The sequence below is a fragment of the Triticum urartu genome, chromosome 6A, assembly GCF_056163025.1.
Source record: "Triticum urartu cultivar PI428250 chromosome 6A, HENAU_Tu73, whole genome shotgun sequence".
Lineage (NCBI taxonomy): Eukaryota > Viridiplantae > Streptophyta > Magnoliopsida > Poales > Poaceae > Triticum > Triticum urartu.
The window spans coordinates 229,658,325-229,682,426 of record NC_141878.1 but is presented as its reverse complement, the minus strand read 5'-3'; the positions used below and the strand labels follow the sequence as shown (position 1 = coordinate 229,682,426).

Sequence of the window (24,102 nt, the reverse complement as noted above, 5' to 3'; positions counted from 1 at the left end):
GTTCTCTACAACCGGATCTTGGCAAATTCCCATCTGCCACATAACCGCGGGCACGGCTCTCGAAAGTTTAAACCCTGCAGGGGTGTCCCAACTTAGCCCATGACAAGCTCACAATCCACGGAGACAATCCTCCATCGCGGGACCCTCCGATCAGACTCGGAATCTCGGTGCACAAGATATTTCGACAATGGTAAAACAAATCCAGCAAGACCTCTCGATGCACCGACCTAGCCTGTTAGGAGTAGCGCGATCTCGTTCTCAGGGTACACCGGATGAGCTAAGCGTACAGGTACCAACATAACCCAAGTTGCCAAGGGACGGTACCGCATGGTCCTCTAGTTTGGGCCAACACTCATGTGGAGCACTGGCCCGGGGGGTTGATTAAGTCCATGAGGTCCGGAAAGTCCCTATGCAAGTTTTAGTTGTTATTAGGCAAATGGTAAAACCAAGGTTGGTCCTTGCGGGAGGAGTTTTATTCAAAGCAAACTATCAAGAGGGGCCCATAAACCCTCATCGTGTTAGGGACGCAAAATCAAGGAACATAACACCGGTATGATGGAAACAAAGGCGGCAAGAGTGGAACAAAACACCAAGCAAAAGGCCTAGCCTTCCACCCTTTACCAAGTATATATATGCATTAATTAAATAAGAGATATTGTGATATCCCAACATTTCCATGTTCCAACATGGAACAACCTGCAAGGCACCTGCAACTAGCAACGCTATAAGAGGGGCTGAGCAAAAGCGGTAACTTAGCCAAACAACGGTCTGCTAGGAAGGTGGGTTAGAGGCTTGACATGGAAATATGGGAGGCATGATAAACAAGTAGTAGGTAGCGTGACATAGCGATAGAACGAATGACTAGAAAGCAAAGATAGAAGTGATATCGAGGGTAATGATCATCTTGCCTGCAAAGTTCTCTGAGTTGTCAAAAGCTTGCTCCTCATTAGCGTACTCAACAGGTTCCTCGTTCACGAACTCGTCTCCCGGCTCTACCCACAGCAAGAACACAAGCAACGGAACGACACTCAATCATGATGCAATGCACAAGCAACATGATGCAAGACATGGAATGGAACACTGAGCTCCTTCTAGAACTCACAAGAACAAGCTCAAAATAGCATGGCAAAAATGCAAATGATAACAGATTCACGGACTTAAGAGGAAATACTAAACATGTCAAAACAACATCAGGTAGCAATGTTTAGAGGTAGCAAACGACATGTTACAGGAACCTATCTTGGAAAAGAAAGGCATGACATTCTAGTACTAAAGGCATAGAACAAAACTCCCATACTGTACTTTAATCAAAGATGCATGGAAAATATGGTAGCACCCATGCAAACATGGCAAAAGATATGATCAGCTTCAGACTTAGAAGAAAAACGTAGCATGGCAGAAACAGATTCATGATAGCAACTTTGCAAGCTCATCAACTCACCACAATGCATTTCATGGCATAGCAAGGTAACCAACAGTAAGTAGACATGTTCAAGAAGCTAAGAGTGGCAAGAGCAAGTTCATAGGGTACATGGATCATTAGCAAAACACATGGCAAAACTGAATCTCATGTCAACAATCTGCTAGGAACAATATTTAGCAAAAATAGAGCATGGTACTTACAAGCTAGAGTACTCCATAATTGCAACCAGAGGCATATGTGGATAGACCAACATCATATCTTCAAAACACGCTTACTGAACTATCTCAAAATGTGCATAGATCTACTAGTAGCAACAAGTTTACATAGCATCAAAATGTAACAGGAAAGGACTTAGCAAAATTACTAAATGTCTAAAAACAGCAATATCATGAAGCCTACTTTGCATGCTTGTACTAGTCACCACAGAGCTCATAAAAATACGAGGCTTACACCATTGTAAAGACGGCATGATGGAGCTCCTAAAACATGTAGACATCATGCTCATAGGATGCACACACAAAATGCAACGAAAATGACAAATTAGCAAGTTCTGTTAAATTCCAGCAAACAACATCATATAGCACTTTTGCAACGGAGGTTAGGGAATCAATAGGGATAGTAGCATGCATGCAAATGGCACTCACATGAAGATCATCACAAGACGGACATTGTGATATATCATGCATGCAAAACGGAGTTATGAGCATGGAGATGTAGCATGATGAACAGGGGCACATGATGTGACAAATTTTACGACTTAGCAAGAGTATCTCCCTCCAGATCTAGGGTTTCCGGGCGCGCGAACCAAGGTGAGACGGGTCTCGCCGGAGAAGCTCGCCGAACAGAGGGGAACGGCGACCGGAGAGAGGGAATGGTGGTCGGAGTGGTCGGGGCAGCAGATCCGGCGCCGGCGAGGGACAGGGCGAGGTCGGCGATGAGGGGCGGCGAAGGCGGCGGCGCGGGGCGCGATGACCCGGGCGATGGGGAGCTGCGAGTGAGGCGCGCGGACGGCGCAGACGCGACGGGCTGGGCGGGCTCGTCGGGCCGCGGCGGCGGCGGGCGGCGGTTGGACAGGTAGTGTGCGCTGATTGGCGCGGGGCGGCGGCGCGATTTTGTCCGGTGGAGTTGGAAACGTGCGGCGGCGCATGAGGGGGGAGCTAGGGTTTTTATCCGAGATCTGAAAAGGGGGATGCATATTTATAGGTAGGGGCAGCTAGGAGTGTCCAAATGAGGTGCGGTTTTCGCCCACACGATCATGATCCAATGACGGAGAGCGTGGAGGGGGTTTAGATGGGCTAGTAGGCTGTTTTGGAGGGGTGTTGGTCTGCAACTAGAGAGGGGCTTTTGCGTTTACCCGGTTAACCGTTGGGGCATCAAACGACCTCCAAATGGAACGAAATTTGATAGGCGGCCTACCGGTGATGTACCAAGGCCACTCAAAAAATCTCGGCCTATTCTGAGTACGTTTTTCTCCCGCTCACGAAACGAGATTAGAAGGGTGCAACGGGTGCATGTGGGAGTGTGGGATCGCGAAACGGACAATGGAGAAAATGACCGGATGCATGAGACGAACATGAATGCAAATGAGATGCACATGATGGCATGATGTGAAAAGCATGACATGAACAAAATGCAATACAAAGACAAGAACCAACCACGAAGGAAATATCATATCACATAGCCATAAATGGCAAGAGTTGGAGTCACAAATATGGAAAGTTACATCTGGGGCATTACAACTCTCCACCACTACAAGAGGATCTCATCTCGAGATCTGGGACTGAAAGAACTCCGAATATTCGGAACGGAGGTGATGCTCGCGCTCCTAGGTGGCTTCTCGGTCGGAATGGTATAACCACTTAACTTTCAGGAATTTGATTGACTTGTTGCGAGTCTTGCACTCGGTTTCTTCAAGAATAGCAACGGGATGCTCATGATAAGACAAATCTTCTTGGAGATCAATCTCTTCCAAGATGATAGTGCGCTTGGGGGTCTTGAAGCACTAGCGAAGTTGGACGGAAGCTCGAGTTATTAGGCGAGGTCGCCTCTTTTGCCAATGATCTTGAAAGGACCCACGTATCTAGGGGCAAGCTTCCCTTTGATAGCGAAGTGTCGAGTGCCTTTCATTGGAGAGACATAGAGGTAGACATGATCTCCAATCTCGAAAGCCAAGTCACGGTGCTTCCTATCATAGTAACTCTTCTGGCGCGATTTCATGGCTTTGAGATTTTCACGAATGACTTTACACATTTCTTCAGCTTCTATGATCAAGTAGTTGCCAAGAAGTTGGCGTTCACCAGTCTCAGACCAATTGAGAGGAGTACGGCACTTTCTGCCATAAAGAATTTTGAATGGGACCTTGCCCGAACTTGCTTGGAAGTTGTTGTTGTAGGAGAACTCGGCATATGGAAGACAATCTTCCCACTTCATACCGAAAGAGATGGCACAAGCCCTGAGCATGTCTTCGAGGATTTGATTGACTCGCTCGACTTGGAAACTTGTTTGATGATGGAAAGCTATGCTAAAGCGAATGTTGGTGCCCATGGCCTTCTAGAAGGAGTCCCAGAACTTAGAAGTGAAAATGCTTTCGTGGTCTGAAGATATCAATTGTGGAATACCATGCAATGAGAAAATTCTGGAGGTGTATAGCTCTGGCAACTGAGCTTCCATGATAGATTCTTTGATTGGAAGGAAATGATCCACTTTTGTTAGCTTGTCAATGACAACGAAGATGTCATCATTACCACACTTGGACTTGGGAAATCCAATGACAAAGAACATTTCAATATGATCAAATTTCCATTCTGGAATAGCAAGAGGTTGGAGGAGACCAGCTGGTTGTTGGTGTTCTGTTTTCACCCTTCGGCAGACATCACATTCATTCACAAATTGAGCAATCTCTCGCTTCATTCGAGTCCACCAATATGATTGCTTGAGGTCATGGTACATCCTCGAACTGCCTGGATGAATGGAAAGAAGAGAATTGTGCACTTCGTTGGATTTCCCTTGAAGAGGAAAGGGTGATGTAGTAGAGCAGCGTAAGTATTTCCCTCAGTTTTTGAGAACCAAGGTATCAATCCAGTAGGAGACCACGCGCGCGTCACCTCGTACCTGCATAAACAAATAAGAACCTCGCAACCAACGCGATAAAGGGGTTGTCAATCCCTTCATGGCCACTTGCAAGAGTGAGATCTGATAGAGATAATAATAAGATAAATATTTTTGGTATTTTTATGATATAGATTGAAAGTAAAGATTGCAAAATAAAATAGATTGGAAACTTGTATGATGGAAAATAGACCCGGGGGCCATAGGTTTCACTAGTGGGTTCTCTCAACATAGCATAATTATTACGGTGGGTGAACAAATTACAGTCGAGCAATTGATAGAAAAGCGAATAATTATGAGAATAACTAGGCATGATCATGTATATAGGCATCACGTCTGCGACAAAGTAGACCGACTCCTTCCTGCATCTACTACTATTACTCCACACATCGACCGCTATCCAGCATGCATCTAGAGTATTAAGTTCATAAGATTAGAATAACGCCTTAAGCAAGATGACATGATGTAGAGGGATAAACTCATGAAATATGATATAAACCCCATCTTTTTATCCTCGATGGCAATAATACAATACGTGTTGTTTCCCCTACTATCACAGGGATCGAGCACCGTAAGATTGAACCCAAAGCTATGCACTTCTTCTATTGCAAGAAAGATCAATCTAGTTGGCCAAACCAAACTGATAATTCGAAGAGACTTGCAAAGATAAACCAATCATACATAAAAGAATTCAAATAAGAATCAAATATTGTTCATAGATAATCTGGATCATAAACCCACAATTCATCGGATCTCGACAAACTCACCGCAAAAGAAGATTACATCGAATACATCTCCAAGGGAATTGAGGAGAACTTTGTATTGAGATCCAAAGAGAGAGTATAAGCCATCTAGCTACTAGCTATGGACCCGAAGGTCTGAAGTAAACTACTCACACATCACCGGAGAGGCCATGGAGTTGATGTAGAGGCCCTCCGTGATCAATGCCCCCTCCGGCGGAGCTCCGAAAAAGGCCCCAAGATGGGATCTCTCGGGTACAGAAGGTTGTGGTGGTGGAATTAGGTTTTCGTGGTGCTCCTGGATGTTTGCGGGGTACGTGGACTTATATAGGAGGAAGAAGTAGGACGGTGGAACAACGAGGGGCCCACGAGGGTGGAGGGCACGCCCAAGGGGGTAGGCGCGGCCCCCTGTCTCGTGGCGTCCTTGATTGTTTCTTGACACCCACTGGACCATGTTTGTTGAGAAAATCACGTTCCCGAAGGTTTCATTCCGTTTGGACTTCGTTTGATATTCCTTTTCTGTGAAACACTGAAATAGGCAAAAAACAGCAATTTGGGCTGGGCCTCCGGTAAAATAAAGCCCATTATCATCCAAAACAGATAATATAATAGCATGGAGCAATCAAAAATTATAGATATGTTGGAGACGTATCAAGCATCCCCAAGCTTAATTCCTGCTCATCCTCAAGTAGGTAAATGATAAAAAATAATTTTTGATGTGGAATGCTTTGTAACATATTTCTCAATGTAATTTTTCTTTATTGTGGCATGAATGTTCAAATCCGAAAGATTCAAGATAAAAGTTTAATATTGACATAAAAATAATAATACTTCAAGTATACTAACTAAGCAATCATGTCTTCTCAAAATAACATGGCCAAAGAAAGTTATCCCTACAAAATCATATAGTCTGGCTATGCTCTATCTTCACCACACAAAATATTTAAATAATGCACAACCCCGATGACAAGCCAAGCAATTGTTTCATACTTTTGATGTTCTGAAACTTTTTCAATCTTCACGCAATATATGAGCGTGAGCCATGGATATAGCACTATATGTGGAATAGAATGGTAGTTGTGGAGAAGAAAAAAAGGAGAATCTAGTCTCACATCAACTAGGCGTATCAACGGGCTATGGAGATGCCCATCAATAGATATCAATGTGAGTGAGTAGGGATTGCCATGCAACGGATGCACTAGAGCTATAAGTGTATGAAAGCTCAACAAAAGAACTAAGTGGGTGTGCATCCAACTTGCTTGCTCATGAAGACGTAGGGCCATTTTGAGGAAGCCCATCGTTGGAATATACAATCCAAGTTCTATAATGTAAAATTCCCACTAGTATATAAAAGTGATAACATAGGAGACTCTCTATCATGAAGATCATGGTGCTACTTTGAAGCGCACGTGTGGAAAAAGGATAGTAACATTTCCCCTTCTATCTTTTTCTCTCTTTTTTTATTTGGGCCTTCTTTCTTTATTTTTCTTTTCTTTTTGGCCTCTTTTTTTTGTCCGGAGTCTCATCCCGACTTGTGGGGGAATCATAGCCTCCATCATCCTTTCCTCACTAGTAAAATGCTCTAATAATGATGATCATGACACTTTAATTTACTTACAACTCAATACTTAGAACAAAATATGACTCTATGTGAATGCCTCCGGCGGTGTACCGGGATGTGCAATGATGCATGAGTGACATGTATGAAGAATTATGAATGGTGGCTTTGCCACAAATACGATGTCAACTACATGATCATGCAAGAAATATGAGAATGATTAAGCGTGTGATAATAACGGAACAATGGGAAGTTGCATGGCAATATATCTCGGAATGGCTATGGAAGTGCCATAGTAGGTAGGTATGGTGGCTGTATTGAGGAAGGTATATGGTGGGTTTATGGTGCTGGCGAAAGTTGCGCGATACTAGAGAGGCTAGAAATGGTGGAAGGGTGAGAGTGTGTATAATCCATGGACTCAACATTAGTCATAAAGAACTCACATAATTATTGCAAAAATCTATTAGTTATCGAAACAAAGTATTACGTGCATGCTCCTAGGGGGATAGATTGGTAGGAAAAGACCATCGCTCATCCCCGACCGCCACTCATAACGAAGACAATCAATAAACAAATCATGCTCCAACTTCATCACATAATGGTTCACCATATGTGCATTCTACGGGAATCACAAACTTCAACACAAGTATTTCTCAAATTCACAACTACTCAACTAGCATGGCTCTAATATCACCATCTCCATATCTCAAAACAATTATCAAGTATCAAACTTCTCATAGTATTCAATGCACTTCTACGAACGTTTTTATATTATTCCTAAAAGAAAATTTCCATGTGAAGCATGAGAGATCAATTATTTCTATAAAATAAGACCATTGTCGTGCTCTAAAAGATATAAGTGAAGCACTAGAGCAAAAACTATATGGCTCAAGAGATATAAGTGAAGCACATAGAGTATTCTAATAAATTTCAAATCATGTGAGTCTCTCTCAAAAGGTGTGTGCAGCAAGGATGATTTTGGTAAACTAAAAAGCAAATACTCAAATCATACAAGACGCTCCAAGCAAAACACATATCATGTGGCGAATAAAAATATAGCTCCAAGTAAAGTTACCGATAGACGAAGACAAAAGAGGGGATCCCTTCCGGGGCATCCCCAAGCTTAGGATTTTTGGTGTCCTTGAATTTTACCTTGGGGTTCCATGGGCATACCCAAGCTTAGGCTCTTTCCACTCTTTGTTCCATAATCCATCAAATCTTTACCCAAAACTTAAAAACTTCACAACACAAAACTCAAAATAGAAAATCTCGTGAGCTCCGTTAGCGAAAGAAAACAAAACACCACTTCAAGGTACTGTAATGAACTCATTATTGATTTATATTGGTGTTAAACCTACTGTATTCCAACTTCTCTATGGTTTATAAACTCTTTTACTAGCCATAGATTCATCAAAATAAGCAAACAACATACGAAAAACAGAATCTGTCAAAAACAGAACAGTCTGTAGTAATATATAGCTAACACAGACTTCTGGAACCCCAAAAATTCTAAAATAAATTTCTGGACGTCAGGAATTTATCTATTAATCATATGAAAAAATAATTAACCAAATAGCACTTTCCAAATAAAAATGGAAGCAATTCTCGTGAGCGCTAAAGTTTCTGTTTTTTACAGCAAGATCAAAAAGACTTTCCCCAAGTCTTTCCAACGGTTCTACTTGGAACAAACACAAAAAACACAACCAAAACAGAGGCTAGATAAATTATTTATTAATAAACAGGAGCAAAAAGCAAGGAATAAAAATAAAATTGGGTTGCCTCCCAACAAGCACTATCGTTTAACGCCCCTAGCTTGGCATAAAAGCGAAGATAGATCTAGGTATTGCCATCTTTGGTAGGTAATTCTTCAATAAGAAACTTATAACCCTTAGGAGTTTCTTTATTTTTATTAATTATTAAATTCCTAGGCACGAAATCAAGAAAATCATTTGTAGCAAAGGGTTCCTTAAGGATAGTGAGAAAGTTGGGGTGAACACTTATGGATTTGAGGTCCGCATTTTCCTTACTAGAAGTTTCACCCTTATTTTTAGGAACATACATCAATTTGGCAATCTTAGCATTAGGAGGAGTGTTTTTCAAGGAAGAAAAGGCAGACCCAAGGTTGGTAATAATATCCTCAATTTTATCAATTCTAGTGGAATCTTGATCTATCTTTTCATTAACCATAGGTCCCTTTTCTTTAAAAAAAACTAAGAGCAACTCCTACCTTAGATCCGTATTGGGTAATTTGGTTATGGATCTTTCTATCCAAATTTTCAATAAACTCTATGGTGGCAACTTTATTTTCAATAATTTCAAGCCGTTGCATCACGTGTTCCAAAGTTAAAATAGTTCCATTAACCAAAAGAGGTGGTGGGCCAAACAAATCTATCATAGCATTATAAGAATCAAAAGTATGGCTACCCAAGAAATTTCCTCCGGTAATGGTATCAAGAATATATCTATTCGAAGGAGTGATGCCTACATAAAAATTGCGAAGAAGAACGGAAGTAGATTGCTTCCTAGTAGATCTATTTTGCGCATTGCAAATTCTGTACCAAGCATCTTTTAGATTTTCTCCCTCCCTTTGTTTAAAATTAAGAACTTCATTCTCGGGAGACAAAGGAGTAGATAAAGGACTAGCCATAACGATGAAGCAAGCGGAAAAGAGGCGAACGGAAAGAGAGGGAGAGAGGAAAAGAGGGCGAATAAAACGGCAAGGGTGAAGTGGGGGAGGGAAAACGAGAGGAAAATGGCAAATAATGTAATGCGAGGTATAAGGGTTGTGATGGGTACTTGGTATGTCTTGACTTGGCGTAGATCTCCCCGGCAACGGCGCCAGAAATCCTTCTTGCTACCTCTTGAGCACTGTGTTGGTTTTCCCTTGAAGAGGAAAGGGTGATGCAGTAGAGCAGCGTAAGTATTTCCCTCAGTTTTTTAGAACCAAGGTATCAATCCAGTAGGAGACCACACATGAGTCACCTCGTACCTACACAAACAAATAAGAACCTCGCAACCAACGCGATAACAGGGTTGTAAATCCCTTCATGGCCACTTGCAAGAGTGAGATCTGATAGAGAGAATAATAATAAGATAAATTTTTTTTGGTATTTTTATGATATAGATTGAAAGTAAAGATTGCAAAATAAAATAGATTGGAAACTTGTATGATGGAAAATAGACCCGGGGGCCATAGGTTTCACTAGTGGCTTCTCTCAAGATAGCATAATTATTACGGTGGGTGAACAAGTTACTGTCGAGCAATTGATAGAAAAGCGAATAATTATGAGAATATCTAGGCATGATCATGTATATAGGCATCATGTCCGCGACAACTAGACCGACTCCTACCTGCATCTACTACTATCACTCCACACATCGACCGCTATCCAGCATGCATCTAGAGTATTAAGTTCATAAGAACAGAGTAACGCCTTAAGCAAGATGAAGTAGAGGGATAAACTCATGCAATATGATATAAACCCCATCTTTTTATCCTCGATGGCAACAATACAGTACGTGTCGTTTCCCCTACTATCACAGGGATCGAGCACCGTAAGATTGAACCCAAAGCTAAGCACTTCTCCCATTACAAGAAAGATCAATCTAGTAGGCCAAACCAAACTGATAAACCAATCATACATAAAAGAATTTAGATAAGAATCAAATATTGTTCATAGATAATCTGGATCATAAACCCACAATTCATCGGATCTCGACAAACTCACCGCAAAAGAAGATTACATCGAATACATCTCCAAGGGAATTGAGGAGAACTTTGTATTGAGATCCAAAGAGAGAGTATAAGCCATCTAGCTACTAGCTATGGACCCGAAGGTCTGAAGTAAACTACTCACACATCACCGGAGAGGCCATGGAGTTGATGTAGAGGCTCTCCGTGATCAATGCCCCCTCCGGCGGAGCTCCGGAAAAGGCCCCAAGATGGGATCTCTCGGGTACAGAAGGTTGCGGCGGTGGAATTAGGTTTTCGTGGTGCTCTTGGATGTTTGCGGGGTACGTGGACTTATATAGGAGGAAGAAGTAGGTCGGTGGAGCAATGAGGGGCCCATGAGGGTGGAGGGCGTGGACAGGGGGGTAGGCACGCCCCCCTGCCTCATGGCCTCGTCGATTGTTTCTTGACGCCCACTCCAAGTCTCCTGGATCATGTTTGTTGAGAAAATCACGTTCCCGAAGGTTTCATTCCGTTTGGACTTCGTTTGATATTCCTTTTCTGCGAAACACTGAAATAGGCAAAAAACAGCAATTTGGGTTGGGCCTCCGGTTAATAGGTTAGTCCCAAAAATGATATAAAAGTGTAAAATAAAGCCCATTATCATCCAAAATAGATAATATAATAGCATGGAGCAATCAAAAATTATAGATATGTTGGAGACGTATCAATCACCTTTAGGAACCACAATCCGGTCCTCGAAGAATAAGGTGTCCTTGTCATCAATGCGATAGCACCTGTATTTGGATAAGCCCTTGGCAATATCGTGCTTCACCTTCTTCACCATGGTATCAAGGAGTTGTGCCTCATGAATTTGATCTTCCAAAGTTGGAGTGACTTGAAGGTTGGCAAGAAAACCTTGAGGAACAACTTGGAGGTTGAGCTTGCGGAAAGCTTCACAAAGATCTGGTTAGAATGGCTTGAGAATTAAGCTATTGCAATAAGCCTTTCCGCTCAAAGCATCTGCAATACATTGGCCTTGCCTGGAATATATTCAATACTTGGATTGTACACTCGAATCATTTCGACCCAATGAGTTTGCCTGAGGTTGAGGTTGGGTTGAGTGAAGATATACTTGAGGCTCTTGTGATCGATGAAAATGTCCACTTGCCTTCCCAACAAGAGATGTGTCCATGTTATTAATGCATGGATAACTGCCGCCAACTGAGTGGGGTAGTTCCTTTCGTTGGGCTTCAACTGACGAGAGGTATAAGCCACAACTTTCTTCCCTTGCATTAACACAGCACCGAGACATTGCAATGAGGCATCACAGAAAACTTCGAATGGCTTGGATTCATCAGGAGGAGTTAATATAGGAGCTGAGACTAGCTTCTCTTTGAGTGTGTTGAAAGCAACGTCGCACTCAGAAGTCTAGAGATACTTGACATGCTTCTATAGGAGGTTGGAAACAGGCTTTGCAATCTTTGAGAAATTCTCAACGAATCTTCAGCAATAGCTTGCAAGACCAAGGAAACTGCGGAGCTACTTGACATTCTGAGGAGGCTCCCAATTCACAATTGAAGAAACCTTCTCTAGATTAACAACAATGCCTTTGGCGAAGATGATGTGGCCAAGGTAAAGAACTTCATCAAGCCAAAACTCACATTTGGAAAACTTTGCATAGAATTGATACTCTCTGAGCTTGTCGAGCACCAATCGCAAATGCTTGGCATGATCCTTCTTATTCTTGGAGAACAGCAAGATATCATCGAGATACTCCAGGACGAATTCATTTGTGTAGGGGTTGAAGATGAAGTTAATCATGTGAGAGAACGTTGGAGGAGCATTGACAAGGCCAAAAGACATGACAGTATATTCATAAGAACCAAAGCTTCTTCTGAATGTTGTCTTGGGATATCCTCTTCACGAATGTGAATCTGATGATAACCCATACGAAGATCAAGTTTGGAGAACACCTTTGCACCTTTAAGTTTCTCGAATAGCTCATTGATGTTGGGAAGTGGATACTTGTTCTTGATTGTCTTCTTGTTCAATGGACGGTAATGGACGCAGAGTCGGTCCGTGCCATCCTTCTTCTGGACAAAAAGAACACCACAGCCCCACGGAGATGAACTCGGTCTGTTCAAACCCAGACGCTCTTGTTCATCGAGCTGCTTCTTCAATTCCTTTAGCTCCTTTTCTCCAAGCTTGTATGGACGCTTGCAAACGGGTTCAGTACCAGGCTCAAGATCTATAACGAATTCAACTGTCCGGTGAGGAGGCATACCCGGAAGCTCTTCTGGAAAGACGTCTTGGTACTCACAAATGACTAGAATCTGAGAAATTGCATCTAACTCGCCCTTCTCATTTAGAGAAAACAGTCGAGTAGTTTCATCACGAGCGGCATAGATGATCACATCCTCAGAAGAGTGCGTCAATTTAATTTCCCTAGCAGCACAATCAAGTTGAGCCTTGTGCTTAGAAAGCCAGTCCATTCCAAGAATTAGATCAATATTAGAGTCGCCAAGAACCATTGGAGAAGACAGAAATTTATAATTGCCCATCTTGATAGTAACATCAGGAATCATCGTGGTAGCCCTCATAAAAGAGCTCGGAGAAACAACTCCCATGGGTTTTCTCAACATCTTCGAAATGAAATCATGCTTAGCAACAAATGGTCTTGACATGAAACAATGTGATGCACCAGTATCGAATAAAACTTTAGTAGGAATAGAGTTAACCGAGAGGTTACCCATGATCACATCTGAAGAATCCTCTGCCTGAGCTGCGTTTAACATGTTCACCTTTGCATGCTTTGGGTTGTGCTTGACCACTGCATTGCTAGAAGACCTCATAGGAGGAGGAGGCGGAAGGCGCTTCTAGGTGCACTATTTTGAGTAATGCCCTTTCAAACCACACCTGTGGCAAGTGACCTCTGAAAGCGGACAGTGATAAGGAGGAGGAGCACTTACCCTCGGAGCTTGAGTCTGAGACTTGTTCTGATAGCCTGGGTTGGGTGGGTGGGAAGATCCATGACCACCTTTGCTCTTCTGCTGGTAGGGCTGACGAAACGGAGGAGGAGGAAGCCAGAACTTCTATTGCTTAACTGCTACTTGTGAGGAAGAAGAAGACAACTGCATCCCTGATTCTCTTCTTTGAATCCTCACACTTGAGCTGAGCACCTTCTTGTTTGAGGGCCATGTTATAGAATTGATCGAACTTAGTAGGCTCAACAAGAACGAGCTCTAACTACAGATCCTCTCTGAGGCCACCCCTGAAGTGATAGATCATGCTGTTTTCATCAGGAACATCTTGTTTAGCGAAGCGAACAAGTTTCTGAAACTGGATGTTGTATTGATACACGAACATGCTTCCTTGCTTGAGACTGTGGAATTCCTCACGCTTGCTCTCAACAACACTTGCTAGAATGTGGTGAGCTTTGAAATCTCTGCAAAAATCATCCCAGGTAATCACTCGACCTCCTCTGGAATCTTTGTATTCCTGATACCAATCGGCAGCTTGGTCCTTGAGCTAAAATGAAGCGAACTTGACGTAGTCCTCAGGCCTCACATTGCTACATTCAAAATGCTTGCCGATGTCCACAAGCCAATCATCAGCATCCGTGGCCTCGGCACAAAAGCTGAAAGACTTTGGCTGATTTGCAAGGAACTCACTGAGGGTAGCAAACTGAGGCTGATTGTTGAACTTCCCTTGACCTTAATTTCCTTGGTTGCCTTGGCCTTGGTTGCGCTCTTGCAAGAGTTGCAAAAGAATCTGGGTGTTGGCGTTGGTAGCTGCCATGATAGCTTGCCATGCCTCCGGAGGCGGAGGTGGAGGGTTCTCCTGTTATCCATCATTACATTGTGGATTCATACGCGTTGGAGGAGCCATCCTGAAGAGGGTGACATTCGTTAGAACCATGATAGACAGATAGACAAGATGAATCAACGGATAGAAAGTGCAACATATAGTCTTCACAATAAACATCCGAACAGAGTTGACCGAATGGATTCGAAAGTTAACATCACACGTCCATTAAGCTGAGAAGCCACTTAGATAAAGGTTCGGGAATGAAACAACAGGGTACGACTGGAACAAATAAGTCGTAAGGATTACCCAATCACAAACAAAATATCTGCGGGAAGTAATACTAGAGCTACTTGAATTCCCACCTATAAACTCCCAAAACTTTCTGGTTATGCAATCTGGTGTTGGGGATACAGGGAGGCACAATATATATCACACAACTAACAAGCCCTACGCTCCAACTGTATCCATCCGTCAACACAGAACCAAGAAAACTCCAGAAATAGTGTACCTCAACCTTCGAAAAGCATCCGTTATACGAGCTGTGGCAATACTCCCAAACTCCCGCCCCAGTACTGGGTAGCGTCAAGGTTATCTCACCACTAGCTGCATAAAAGAGATTTTCGATGTCGGTGAACTCAGGTATTCCAGAACTACAACGATAAAATTGTGACCACAACACCTCGGAGCTCAACTCCCCGGGACACTGCCACAACCCCTAAATGTCAGGAGGCACCAAGAATAATGTTCTCGTCACAAGAATATCGGAACGATTCCAAGATACCCGCGTGATCATAAAAAAATTTAGTGAAATTTGAGGAGAGGAAAGACAAAACATCTACGTCAAGAGGCCTCACCAGAGCGACAAAGGGACTGAGGAGTAAAAAGAATCCTACTCTCCGATATATAAAATCCTAAGACTCAAAACATTTTTTTCTAGACTCAACAACGTCAGTGATTCGATCAAGCAGGGGGCTCCTAAGTCGGGGATGGCTCTGATTACCAACTTGTAATGCCCACGATGCGGCTATATCTCCCACGTGTCGAGGCACGACTTAGAGGCATAACTGCATTGTGGTTTTGTCGCAAGAAGGGTCATCTTCACACAATCCCATGTAATGAACAAGAAAGGGATAAATAGAGTTGGCTTACAATCGCCACGTCACACAATGATCAAATTAAGTCATACATCATCAGAGTACACTAATAGTCTAACTATGGACAAAAAAATGAAAAGAAGATAAACCCAACTGCTAGATCCCCGATCGTCCCAACTGGGCACCACTACTGATCATCAGGAAAAGACACGTAGTAACGGCCAAGGTCCTCGTCGAACTCCCACTTGAGTTCGGTAGCATCACCTGCATCAGTATCGTTGTCACTTGCAACTGTTTTGGTAGTATTTGTGAGTCACGAGGACTCAGCAATCTCAAAACCCCCGAGATCAAGACTATTTAAGCTTATGGGTAGGATAAGGTAATGAGGTGGAGATGCAGCAAGCGCTAAGCAAATATGGTGGCTAACATACGAGTACAAGAGTAAGATGAGAAACTACGCAACGATCGTAAACTAGAAGTGATCAAGAAGTGATCCTGAACTACTTACATTCAAACATAACGCCACCATGTTCACTTCGCGAACCTCATCGGAAAGTGACCATCACGATTACACACACGGTTGGTGTCCTTTAATTAAGTCAAGTGTCAAGTTCTCTACAACCAGATATTAGCAAATTCCCATCTGCCACATAACCGCGGGCATGGCTCTCGAAAGTTTAAACCCTGCAGGGGTGTCCCAACTTAGCCCATGACAAGCTCACGATCCACGGAGACAATCCTCCATCGCGGGACCATCCGATCAGACTCAGAATCCCGGTGCACAAGATATTTCGACAATGGTAAAACTAGTCCAGCAAGACCTCCCGATGCACCGACCTAGCCTGATAGGAGTAGCGTGATCTCGTTCTTAGGGTACACCGGATGAGCTAAGCGTACAGGTACCAACATAACCCAAGTTGCCAAGGAACGGTCCCGCACGGTGCTCTAGTTTGGGCCAACACTCATGTGGAGCACTGGCCCGGGGGGTTGATTAAGTCCATGGGGTCCGGAAAGTCCCTATGCAAGTTTTAGTTGTTATTAGGCAAATGGTAAACCAAGGTTGGGCCTTGCTGAGGAGTTTTATTCAAAGAGAACTATCAAGAGGGGCCCATAAACCCTCATCGTGTTAGGGACGCAAAATCAAGGAACATAACACTGGTATGATAGAAACTAAGGTGGCAAGAGTGGAACAAAACACCAAGCAAAAGGCCTAGCCTTCCACCCTTTACCAAGTATATAGATGCATTAATTAAATAATGGATATTGTGATATCCCAACATATCCATGTTCCAACATGGAACAACCTGCAAGGCACGTGCAACTAGCAACGCTATAAGAGGGGCTGAGCAAAAGCGGTAACTCAGCCAAACAACGGTTTGCTAGGAAGGTGGGTTAGAGGCTTGACATGGCAATATGGGAGGCATGATAAACAAGTGGTAGGTAGCGCGACATAGCAATAGAACGAATAACTAGCAAGCAAAGATAGAAGTGATATCGAGGGTAATGATCATCTTGCCTGCAAAGTTTTCAGAGTTGTCGAAAGCTTGCTCCTCGTCAGGGTACTCAACAGGTTCCTCATTCACAAACTCGTCTCCCGGCTCTACCCACAGCAAGAACACAAGCAACGGAACGACAATCAATCACGGTGCAATGCACCAGCAACATGATGCAAGACATGGCATGGAATGCAAGATATGATGTGCAATGCATATGGGTGCTCCGGAAGGGAAAGGATGATCAAGGCATCAACTTGGCAAACCAAGTATGCCGTTGGAAAGATGGGGTGATTACGGTCGAAATCGATATAAGGATCACCAGAAACGGATGCACGGTTTGCAAATGACAAGCAAAACAAGAATGATGCAAATCTGCGATTAACAGCATCATAGCACTTAAGATGCAACAAGAAACTATGCTACATCACTCCAACATAGCAACAAAGCACATGGCATTAAAGTACAAGTGAAGTTCTACAAATCATGAACACTAAGCTCCTGCTAGAACTCACTAGAACAAGCTCAAAATAGCATGGCAATAATTCAAATGATAACAGATTCACAGACTTAGAGGAAATACTAAACATGTCAAAACAACATCAGGTAGCAATGTTTAGAGGTAGCAAACAACATGCTACAGGAACATATCATGGCAAACAAAGGAATGGCATTCTAGTACTAAAGGCATAGAACAAAACTCCCTTACTGTACTTTAACCAAAGATGCATGGAAAATATGGTAGCACCCATGCAAACATGGCAAAAGATATGATCAGTTTCAGACTTAGAAGAAAAACAGAGCATGGCAGAAACAGATTCATGATAGCAACTATGGAAGCTCATGCCACTCACCATAATGCATTTCATAGCATAGCAAGGTAACCAACAGTAAGTAGACATGTTCAAGAAGCTAAGAGTGGCAAGAGAAAGTTTATGGGGTACATGGATCATTAGCAAAACACATGGCAAAACTGAATCTCATGTCAACAATCTGCCAGGAACAATATTTAGCAAAAATAGAGCACGGTAATTACAAGCTAGAGTACTCCATAATTGCAACCAGAGGCATATGTGGATAGACCAACATCATATCTTCAAAACACGCTTACTGAACTATCTCAAAATGTGCATAGATCTACTGGTAGCAACAAGTTTACATAGCATCAAAATGTAACAGGAAAGGACTTGCAAAATTACTAAATGTCTAAAAACAGCAATATCATGAAGCCTACTTTGCATGCTTGTACTAGTCACCACAGAGCTCATAAAAATACGAGGCTTTCACCACTGTAAAGACGGCATGATGAAGCACCTAAAACATGTAGACATCATGCTCATAGGATGCACACACGAAATGCAACGAAAATGACAAATCAGCAAGTTCTGTTAAATTCCAGCAGACAACATCATATAGCACTTTTGCAACGGAGATTAGGGAATCAATATGGAGAGTAACATGCATGCAAATGACACTAACATGAAGAGCATCACGAGACGAACATTTTGATATATCATGCATGCAAAACGGAGTTATGAGCATGGAGATATAGCATAATGAACAGGGGCACATGATGTGACAAATTTCAGGACAGCAAGAATCTCACCCTCCGGATCTAGGGTTTCCGAGCGCGCGAACCGAGGTGAGGCGGGTCTCGCCGGAGAGAGGGGAACGGCAGCCGGAGTGGTTGGAGCAGCGGATCCAGTCGGATCTCGCCAGATCCGGCGCCGGCGGAGGCGGGGGGGGGGGGCGAGGCCTGTCGACGAGGTCGGCGGCGTGGGGCGGCGAAGGCGGCAGCGCGAGGCGCGTTGACCCGGGCGGCGGGGAGCCGCGAGCGAGGCGCGCGGGCTGCGCGGACGCGATGGGCCGGATGGGCCCGCTGCTGGCTCGCCGGGCCGCGGCGGCGACGGGCGACGGTTGGCAAGGTGGCGTGCTCTGATTGGCGCGGGGCAGCGGTGCGGTGTTGTCCAGTGGAGTTGGACAGGTCCGGCGGCGCATGAGGGAGGAGCTAGGGTTTTTATCCAAGATTTGGAAAGGAGGATGCATATTTATAGGTAGGGGAGCTAGGACTGTCCAAATGAGGTGCGGTTTTTGCCCATACGATCGTGATCCAGTGACGGAGAGTATGGAGGGGGTTTAGATAGGCTCGTGGGCTGTTTTGGAGGGGTGTTGGGCTGCAACAAGAGAGGGGCTTTTGCGGTTACCCGGTTAACCGTTGGGGCATCAAACGACCTCCAAATGGAACGAAATTTGATAGGCGGCCTACTGGTGATGTACCAATGTCACTCGACAAATCTCGGCCGATTCCGAGAACGTTTTTCTCTCGCTCACGAAACGAGATTAGAAGGGTGCAACGGGTGCATGTGGGAGTGTCGGATCGCGAAACGGACAACGGGGAAAATGATCGGACGCATGAGACGAACACGAATGCAAATGAGATGCACATGATGGCATAATGTGAAAAGCATGACATGAACAAAATGCAAAATAAAGACAAGAACCCAACCACGAAGGAAATATCATATCACATAGCCGAAAATGGCAAGAGTTGGAGTTACAAATATGGAAAGTTACATCCGGAGCGTTACACTGTATCCGTGGAGGGAGAATGGCAACCGACAACAAAGAAACTTAAGGCAACCGACAACAAAGAAGCTTAATCCTTGTCTGTCGGAGGCGGCGGCGTTCACGGATAGGATCTTGCTGGGGCTACCTTGGCCGATCGCCGGAGGGCTGGCTAGCTGGGTTGTAGGGCGCCGTCCAGTGGTGCGTGGGTGGGGGTCAAGGGCGTCGCCTACTGTACCAGGATACATACGGAGAAGTAATATAGATATTAAGAGATGGACCGATGGGCTTCCTTTTTACACCAGTTCATCGGTAATGGAAGACGGAACATGCCCGTCTCAATTAATTATAGGAGTTTGATCACATGATTCCTGGAAAATATGTTGAGGTGGCACTAAACGATGAGGTGGCACGATGATGATGTGGACAATGTGCGTGTTAAGAGAATTGATAGTAGTGGGATCAACTTCTTAAGAATGTTAGATAAGATTTATGGTAGTGGAATAGACGAAAGGCGGTGCAGGTGGGCCCACACGGCCAAGGGGCACGACAGATGGCCGTGTGGGTCCCTTGTGGCTCCTCTCGATCTCTGTCGAAGCTTCCTGGGTCCTTCGTTGCCCGGAAAAAATCATATTAAATCGGCAAGTTATTTTAACCTCTTTAGATGTTGATTTCTTATAAAAACTAAAAAACATGCAAAAGAACAGGAACTGGCATTGAGCACTAAATTAATTGGTTAATCCAAAAAAATAATGTAAGATTGTATAAAAAGTATATAAAAGTGAGAACATAATAGCATGCAACAATAACAAATTATAGATACGTTTGAGACATATCACACATTAGTAATTTCTTTGGACTATGGGTCCGTAGTAGTAGGTAGATGGTTCTCTCTCTTGCTTCTCAATACAAAGATCAAATGAACTGCTCTGCAAGATTGTGATCCGTTTGGTGTAATTCATCAGTTGTCACTTTATGATCAGATTTATTCATGAATTTTCTTGAGATCTATTTGGTTCTATTGTTACACAATTCTTAGTCATATATGCTTTACGATCTATTCTCTGTTTTTTGTGGACAGGTATGAGGTTTGATCTTCAGAGAGAATTGTGTATGATAGTTGGCTCAACCATGCAAGTAAGCATCAGTGACAGATAGCAAAAAACACTTGTATTTGTGTTGTTGCCGCTAGGAATAAAAATATGGTTGTGTAGTAACGCAGGGTGAAGACAATATATCAAAGTAGGATACAACGACCCAATCCTTGCTCATTTACCACCGTATCCAGATCAATATACGACGCGCCACCAAAGGGGCAACACACAGACTTTGCTCATTTAACATCACACCAGGGTTCCAATATGGCACATCCATAAGAGGGTTAAGTTTGCCTAAAAAAAAGAGGGTTACACCCCAACGATGTTCTTTCAGTTTCAACGGTAAAGCACCCACATATCGCAAAAAAAAGTAAAGCACCCACATAGATAAAACATATGTCCAGAGTAATGGCACATTTAGGACTCATACAGATTTATAAAACCTACCAAACATGAATAAAAAAACATAAGACAAAAACTGTTGTAGTGCACTAGGCTAATAGTAAATATATCTGATTAGGCATCGACATAGACATCAACATCCTCGATGCTTCACCAGGAAAACACTACCAAGATATGCCCAATCCAGATTGATGTTCTTATTAAAATTTTGTTTTTATCATACATTCCTGTTGGCTAATCCAACAGGGAGATCTTTTTATGAAGCTTCAAGAAGGCTGACTCATCTCTCTTGCATCATTGACCAGGGGAGTGCAACACCAGGCAAAGTTCTCAGAGCAGGTACACGTTTTGCGATCAAGAAGGCCTCATTGAGACGTGCTGCGCGGTCTGCAAACTGGGAGGCCCTCTGTATTGTTCACACACAAAAAAACACAAGGTTAGAGGCCGATGCTTGTAACCCGAAAGTAATGATATGATGTCATTACAAATGATAGCCATCAACAGCTGAAAAGTGGAAACTTATGACATCCCACATTGACATGTGGTCAAGAAAGGCAGCACGCGGCTCAAGCACGCCAAGACAGGCCATGCCACTGTTTTAATGGGATAATTTGACACATGCCTGACCTGACATGGAATTCAGATTAATTACAATAACGATGTCTAATATTTCCAGTCCTGACTTTGCATGAAATCCCTAGGACCAAAGACACTCCTAATTCAGTCTCATGTAATTAGTTGGCCATGGTTAGGTACAGTATCAAATTTACCTAATCAGCCAACTGTTATGTACTCCCTCAGTTCACAAATAGTATAAGATGTTTTGGATATTTCAATATGGACTACATACGGAGTGAAATGAGTAACACACTGAAACGTGTCTATATACATCCGATTCAGAAAAAAGTTAGAACATCTTATATTTGTGAACAAAGGGTTCACGCCATCATCTGCCTTTACTAGAGGGGAAACAGAGCCATGATGTGCTGTGGTAATAATTATGATCATGGTCTGCATTATCCAAGATGGAGTTAATCATGAGAATCTGGGAATGATTCTGTCAGTTTGAATAGTTTGATACCGGTGTGTAAAACATTCACTAAGATCCAGTTGAATTATGTAAAGGCTGCCACTGGGAACCAAATCGTAATTATTGGGTGTGGCTTGATGCGGCAGTTTACATTCACCAATAATTTGACAATGATGAAATTACAAAGTCCCATTATTCTACTACATTGCTGAGAGATATCTAAAATGAGAAAAGACAACTCTCTTAAGTACAACGTTTGAAGTATTTGTTTCAAGGAAGAACAAAGACGATATAAGCATGAAAGGGGATATTTTTCTGTCATTATTACAGATAAACAGCCACTTTCCAAGGTTGGGGTTCAAGAACAGTATTTGCTTCTTGTGTTTAAAAACTGCTGACCTTAAATTGAATCAGCAAGCAGGTTCTATCTACAGCAAACAAGTGGTAAACACTAACATACTACCTAGAATCAAAACATCTCCATAATAAATACATGAGAAAAAAAGAAAGGATCACAAAAATAGTGGCAAACTCTACCAGACAATACATGATGGTGTGATTTTTACAGAAAATAAACTATGCTGTCTGAATTTGAATAGTGATGTTTCTTCTGGTCAGTGCGGCATGGCTACATGAGAATTTCCTAGGCAGGAACTCACCTTAAGAACATCTTATATTTGTGAACAGAGGGAGTATTACCTGGTACAACTCAACTATAGACTGTTGTATGGAATTATGCATTTCAATCAGATGAACAAACAGGTACCAGCTCTAATTTCATTCTTCAGGATTTGACCACTAGTAGTTTGTGAAGCAAAATTATGAAAGCATAAATCAACCCACAGAACAGTATAACAGATTAACAGTTAGTGATATGATTACCTTATCATCAAATGCGATCTTAATCTGGGGAAGGCCCTGGGTCTTGCGCCTCATCCTATACATCCTCCTCCCGAGCACAACTATCCCCAGCAACGCTGCAGCGATGGAAATCGGCCAAACCGGACTCACTTTCCAAGCACAATAATGGATGAACCTGAACGGCAGCCTCCGCCATACAACCACTTGCCTCTCTCCATCACCGGTGACCGGAGCTGCAGCTGCAACCAGAGGGGAAGAACCATCCTTGTCATCGCCACCAGGTTCAGCACAGCCAGAAGCGGCACTAGCATCCTTCCCTTGCTCCAGCTCTTCCTGCAGAGTCTGCATTGCATCGCTTGTTGCAGCAGCTTGAAGAACAGAGCTTTCGCAAATGGCATCAGCCCCTCCATCTTCCAATTGCAAACTAGAATTCTCTGATATTTCTATCTGGAGTCCTATACCGGCGACGGCAGTTGCATCGGAGTCCAAAATTCCCTCCAACCCTTGAAGCGCGGCTTGCGGAATCGAATCAAACTCACCGCAACTTAACCCCGCAGTTTGCTTCTCATGTGCGCCCCCACCACATGCCACGGAGGCTCCAAAAGCCCGCGAGGCTTGTGCAGTCACATCAATCCCGCCAAATTGCAACTGTGCGCTGGAATCCACCACCCCAATAAGATCCGTCTGCTCTTGCATAGCAGAACCAAATCTGTCCACTGATCCTAACCCGGATTCAATTTCCACGTCGTCGGAGGCAGCCTCCGACCACGTGCCCTCGCCGGAGAAGCCAGTGGAGGAAGAGGAGTCGAGGGCGAAGTGGTCGGGGAGGACGTCGCCGCCTTCCCCGGACACAAGGACGGCCTCATCGCCTCCGACCCCCGAGGATGCAGATAGCACCTCCCAGTCGCTGAAATCCGAGGCCCCGTCCTCCATGGCGCGGTGGCTATGGCGCTCTGCCTACCGGGGTTGAGACCCGAGAGGGGAAACACTTTGAGACAGCGGGTTGCGTCCGGGTGTTTTGCGGGCGCCCCTTGGAGAGAAGGGGGTGTAGCAAACCCGGGCATGGGCAGCCCGGCCCGACGACCCAGGCCGGGCCGGATCGGGCTTGATATTCGGGCCGGGTTCAGACTTTGTTTTACAGCTCGAAAGATAGTTTGGGCCGGGTTCGGGCTTCTATTTTTCTGAATTTTGGGCTGGGCTTTCGGATTTCGGACCGGCCTTGCACGTGCGCGTACTAAAAACAGCATTCGG

General features: G+C 43.7%; 1 protein-coding gene across 1 annotated transcript; it reads right to left on the bottom strand.

Moving 5' to 3' along the window:
• Positions 1-20,916: 20,916 nt before the first annotated feature.
• LOC125512644 (uncharacterized) lies at positions 20,917-23,882 on the bottom strand. Its single transcript, XM_048677739.2, has 2 exons — positions 22,873-23,882; positions 20,917-21,366 (listed from the first exon to the last, which is right to left on the bottom strand). The coding sequence occupies exons 1-2, from the start codon at positions 23,782-23,784 to the stop codon at positions 21,241-21,243; spliced, it is 1,038 nt and encodes a 345-aa protein (XP_048533696.1). The 5' UTR covers positions 23,785-23,882; the 3' UTR covers positions 20,917-21,240.
• Positions 23,883-24,102: the final 220 nt, after the last annotated feature.